Source organism: Phaethon lepturus, unplaced genomic scaffold (assembly GCF_000687285.1).
Source record: "Phaethon lepturus isolate BGI_N335 unplaced genomic scaffold, ASM68728v1 scaffold33279, whole genome shotgun sequence".
Taxonomy (NCBI): domain Eukaryota; kingdom Metazoa; phylum Chordata; class Aves; order Phaethontiformes; family Phaethontidae; genus Phaethon; species Phaethon lepturus.
In genome coordinates this window covers 267-5532 of record NW_010561860.1, presented here as the reverse complement: position 1 = coordinate 5532, position 5266 = coordinate 267, and the positions used below count along the sequence as shown (strand labels likewise).

The following is a 5266-nucleotide window of genomic DNA, read 5'->3' as shown; positions in this document are numbered from 1 at the left end:
GCTGGCCTGGCAGGTCTGTCGGTGCTCCCCTGCACAGCGGGCAGAGCTGGTGGTGGTGTGGGGCGGCCGCTTTCACTGCCCCAGCTGGGTGATCCGCATGTCACCGTGCCCCGACCAGTCCCTTCCCTCGCCCGCCCTGCCATGGGCCCTGGCTACCAGGGCGCGCTGGGGGGAGTCCCTTTGCCTCAGGGGGTGACCCTGGGGCTGGGCTGGGTCGCTGGGGAGGTGCCCAGCTTGGGTGGGGGGTCTGGACGAGGCACTGCTGCTGCTGGGCACCAGGGTCTGGGTGCCATTATGGAGTCAGGGGAGCGTCCCTGGCTGAGCCTTAGCCCCTGTACCCACACCCCATCACACCCTACACGCGTGAGTCCCCTGAGCTGTGGGGGCAGGTCCCCACGCAGGGTCTCTTCCTCCACGATGCTGATCGCTAGCCTTTCCTGTGTAAACAAGGGTAATCCAGCCATCGCCATCCCTCCTGACCTCAGTGCCTCTCTCCCTTCCCTCAGAGCCAACGAACATGCTGGACGTGAGGGCCATTTTGTGGCTGGAGACCTACTTGCAGGTAGGGGGTGGCGGGAGACCTTGAGACAGAGCCGGGGCAAAGGATGGAGATGTCCTCCAGGCTGGAGTCTCACCGTGCCGGGTGGTGGGACCAAGCCTTGCATGCTGGCTTGATGATGCTCAGGGCTCCCTCTTGCTGTCTCCTCCAGACCTGGCAGTCGACCATCCTCGTGGTGTCCCACGACAGAAACTTCCTGAACGCGGTGGCCACGGACATCATCCACCTGCACTCGCAGCGGCTGGACACATACCGTGGTGACTTCGAAAACTTCATGAAGATCAAAGAGGAGCGGCTGAAGAACCAGCAGCGAGAGTACGAAGCCCAGCAGCAGTACCGCGAGCACATCCAGGTACTGGGGGAAACCAGTAGTGCTGGGGCACTCTTCTCCCAGCCTTGTCCCTTTCTCCATGCTCCTAGACCTGTGGATGTGGCTCTGTTGTTGCAGGAGGCTTAGCAGCAGAGTGGGGTGGCTGTGGCTGAAGGGGACCTGCGGCTTTCTGATGCTTTTCTTTTGTTGTAGGTTTTCATCGACCGCTTTCGTTACAACGCCAACCGGGCATCCCAAGTGCAGAGCAAGCTCAAGCTCTTGGAGAAGCTGTGAGTGCCTGTCCTGCTCCTGTCTGGAGGTGGGAAGGGGACAGAGCTCATGGGAAGAAACAGAGGTTCCCAAAGCACCTGGGTGACACTGGGGTGATCTGGGCTTTGGGTGCTCTGTTTCTGGTCCAAAGGCTTTGGCTAGGGTGAGGCATCGCAGAGCTGAAGACTCTGTCTGGGCTTCTGGTTGAGGGCACAGACCACCAGTGCGAGGCATCTCAGTTACCTGCCTCCTCTTCTTGCAGGCCAGAGCTGAAACCTGTGGATAAGGAGTCTGAGGTGATCATGAAGTAAGTGTCTCCTGAGCCCTTGCTTGGAGGGTGCCTGGCTCCATTTCTGACTTGAGCTCTTCCTGGCTTCTGTCCCGGCTGGGACAACCACTCCTTCCTGCGGGCCAGCCTTACTCTGTCAGGGACCCCAGAGGGGCCCCTATGTTTAGGTTGGGTCCCCTCCCGGGACCAAGGCTGCCCATCTGTCACCCCTTCTTGTGACCATCCTTCCCAGAGGCCCTGCATGGTAGGGAGCCCCCTTCGCCATCTGAAGGGTTGCAGCAGTTGTCCCGGGGGGCTGAGAGCAGGGTCTCTGAAGGTCCTGGCCATCTCTCACCTCTTCCTGCCTTCCCAGGTTCCCCGACGGCTTTGAGAAGTTCTCCCCCCCTATCCTGCAGCTAGACGAAGTAGACTTCTGTTATGACCCAAGTCACTACATCTTTCGTTCCCTCTCCGTCTCTGCTGACCTGGAGTCCCGCATCTGTGTGGTATGTGGGATTGCAGAATAATGGTGGCTACAAGGTTCCTGCTCAAAGCAGGGCCAGCTTTGATGTTAGATCAGGTTGCTCAGGTCCTTGGCTAGTTGAATTTTGGATGTCTCCAAGGAGGAGTATTTCTCCCATTGCAGCATTTGATCATCCTCATTATGAGAAACGTTTTTACTAATACCTGTTAGAATTTGCAACTTGAGCCTGTTGCCCTTCATCCTTTCACTGGGCACCTCTGAGAAGAGACTGTGTCCATCTTCGCTGTAACTCTCCGTTAGTTAGCTGATGACAGCAGCATGTAGTGGGGGCTCCTGCTATGTTGGATGGGGCAGCAGAGAGACACTATTTGCTTGCAGATGAGGCTGGGACCAGGTAATCCTTAGGCTCGAGGGCTGGGGAGGGAACATCTTCTAGCACTCAGTGATAGAAATGCAGCTTCCAGGTAGCTGGAGCCACTGGTTAGATTCATTTGGCCCACCCTCCGCTGCGTGATCGTCCAAGCGAGCCGAAATTCTCTGATCACTGCCCCCCTCGCCAAAGTACCTTCATGGGTTTCACGTTCTCCAATGCTGCTGCTGCTTCTCTAGGTTGGGGAAAACGGAGCTGGCAAGTCGACCATGCTAAAGATCTTAATGGGGGAGCTGGCACCAGTCAGAGGGATCAGACATGCTCACAGGTACCTGGTAGGAAGGGCTGGGGGACTGGGAGGAATGGTGCAGCTGGAGGGCTTCTGGGCTGTGCTTTGGAGTGACGGCTGCCCGAGTGACGGGGATGGGTCCTGCACACCCACGCATAGGCCCCCCTTTCTGTAGCTGCAGCTGTGAGCGCTGTGGTTGCAGGGCCTGGTACCAGCTCCCGATCTCTTTTCTCATTCTGCAGAAACCTAAAGATTGGTTATTTCAGCCAGCACCATGTGGATCAACTGGACTTGAACATCAGTGCTGTAGAGTTGCTGGCAAGAAAGTTCCCAGGTGAGTTTTGGGGATCCCAGGAGATACGGGCCATTGAGGTCTCGCTGCCATGCACGGAGCGGCACTGATTTGTTCTGTGGCCCTGGGCAGAAGGCTCTATCACAGTGATTAAGGAACACTGCCTGCTCTGGGTCAAGTGCAAGTTCAGGACACCAGCCTTGAGAAGCTGAGCTGGTTGTGCAGGGGTAGCCGGCAGTCTGGAGACCTTCAGGCTGGTGCTCTACCATGACCAGGTTTTGGGGGCAGATGACCCACTTTCCTGCTGGGCACAGAACGAGCACCGGCTCCCCCTTTCCCAGCTGCCAAAAGGTCCCTCTCCCTTCTCCACTTAACATTACATAATGCGGTGACAGGGAATTGGGGGCAGCGTCATGTCATTTGGAGTCAGTCACCAGCCCTGCAGCCCCTGTCCTGATTGTGTCAGTCAGGTTTTCCACACAAACCCCCTGCTTGGGAGGGAATTACCAGGAGGCCGCTGTTAAATTCCTCCAGCGCCGTGCTGGTCTGACACAAGCTGCCTGGCTGCGGCGCCCACCGAGCTCACGGCGCGGAAGGCCCTGTGTCACGCCGAGTGTGCCATAGCTGTGTTGTGACATGCTCCTGCAGGGAAGACGGAGGAGGAGTACCGGCATCAGCTGGGGAGCTATGGCGTCTCAGGGGAGCTGGCCGTGCGTCCTGTGGCCAGCCTGTCTGGAGGTCAGAAGAGTCGCGTGGCCTTTGCCCAGATGACTATGTCCTGGTAATTTTCTCCCAGATGCTGTTAATTTTTGCACGGCTCCATCCCTGGAACCTGCTTCACCAGGAGGAAGGTGGGCATCCAGGGACTTTCTGCTGCCCCATGGAAGCCTCGTCCTTGGGACTTCTGTGGGGAGGGAGGTTGTCACCCTGGGAGGACTGTGTGGAAGGAGGTGGGTGGCTTTCTCCTGCTGCTTTGGGCTCACAGGGATAAGAGGTGTCTGTGGAGCTGGGCAATGCTGATCTTGGGGCCACACAAATGCCAGTGGCTGTGGATTTTCATGGCTCATGCAGCAGCCTGGTAAAGGTCCCTGCAGTGTGAAGGGGTGTGGACCAAGCCCAAGCTTGTTCCAGTGCATGCTCAGAGCCATCTTCTCTTCCAGTCCAAACTTCTACATCCTGGATGAGCCGACAAATCACCTGGACATGGAGACCATCGAGGCGCTGGCAAAGGCACTGAATAAGTTTCGGGTAAGGCTCCCTTGGTGAGATCTCCTGGTTTTCTAATGCGCCCTGCAGCCTACAGCTCGTGTTACTTGGCGTCTCAGCCAGAGGTGGACAGTTGAATACCACTGGTGGCTTCAAGTCCAGGACAGATGTTGGGAAGAGTCAGTCACATTTCTGCCTTAGCTGTCCATCCTGGTGGTTTGTTTAACTTGCTGATTTTGGCTAGTGGTGGCTGAGAGAGGCAACAGCAGACCGGAGAGCACCTTGTCTCCCATCTTGGCCAGTCACCTACACCCTGTGACTTCTCAGGTGCTGCATGCGGCGCTGAGTCCTGCCTTGCAGCCTCTTGGATCTTCCTTAGGCACGTTTTATAGCTGACCTCCGTGAGATACCACTGTGATCAGGCTGGTTCTCACTGTTTTATAGTTGCCTGGGTTGGGGCAGTGTTCCTGTGAAAGAAAAGCTTAATTGAGGTTGCTCAGGGCCTGGTCCAGCCACCTTTTGACTGTCATTGACTCCACCTGGAATCTCCATCCTTGCAGTTGTCAGAGACCTGGAGAGCCAGTAACAAACCCTGCGCTTGCCTTCTGCGGGGGGAGGCTAGATCTGTTACTGCTGGCACATGCCTCCTCCATACGTTGTCTGACTGTCCCCCTGAAGGAAGGGAAGGCTGGGATTAGGTCCCTGCCAGCGAAGTATTGTTGAGTTTTCCCTGAAGCGGATGGAAACGTGAGGTCCTGGGCACAGGCTGGACGGGCATGTGCCAGCAGCGCTGGGCCCTGAGTTCTGCTCCGCTAAGTTCCCTTTCCCTCCCCGTTGTGTGTTGGCAGGGTGGTGTGATTTTGGTGTCCCACGACGAGCGCTTCATCCGCCTGGTGTGCCAGGAGCTGTGGGTGTGCGAGAATGCCACCGTGACCCGCATTGAGGGCGGCTTCGACCAGTACAGGGACATCCTGAAGGAGCAGTTCCGGAAGGAAGGTTTCCTATAAGGGAGGCGGGAGCCGGACTGCGCCGGGGGCTGGAGCGTGAAGCTCGGCCGCCTCGGCATCCATCCCAACTGTGCCTGGCAGAGCGCCGAGGACGCTGCTGCCTGCATGGACTGTCAGCCATGCCATCAAACTGCCACCTGAACTGCTCTCCCCTCCCGGGGCCGGGCGGAAGGACAGCGAGGGAGCAGGAGCCTGGCGCTGCGTGTGGCCC

General features: G+C 57.7%; 1 protein-coding gene across 1 annotated transcript in view; it reads left to right on the top strand.

The window, feature by feature from the left end:
• The window catches only part of ABCF3 (ATP-binding cassette, sub-family F (GCN20), member 3), a gene marked incomplete at its 5' end in the record, with an annotated part of 9485 nt that extends 4430 nt beyond the window's left edge, over window positions 1-5055 (top strand). The window contains 10 exons of the mRNA XM_010294112.1: window positions 507-562; window positions 711-911; window positions 1083-1159; window positions 1402-1446; window positions 1781-1913; window positions 2501-2589; window positions 2793-2884; window positions 3491-3623; window positions 4003-4090; window positions 4897-5055. Coding sequence (XP_010292414.1) covers window positions 507-562; window positions 711-911; window positions 1083-1159; window positions 1402-1446; window positions 1781-1913; window positions 2501-2589; window positions 2793-2884; window positions 3491-3623; window positions 4003-4090; window positions 4897-5055 — 1073 coding nt within the window. The remainder of the gene's footprint in view (window positions 1-506; window positions 563-710; window positions 912-1082; window positions 1160-1401; window positions 1447-1780; window positions 1914-2500; window positions 2590-2792; window positions 2885-3490; window positions 3624-4002; window positions 4091-4896) is intronic.
• Window positions 5056-5266: the final 211 nt, after the last annotated feature.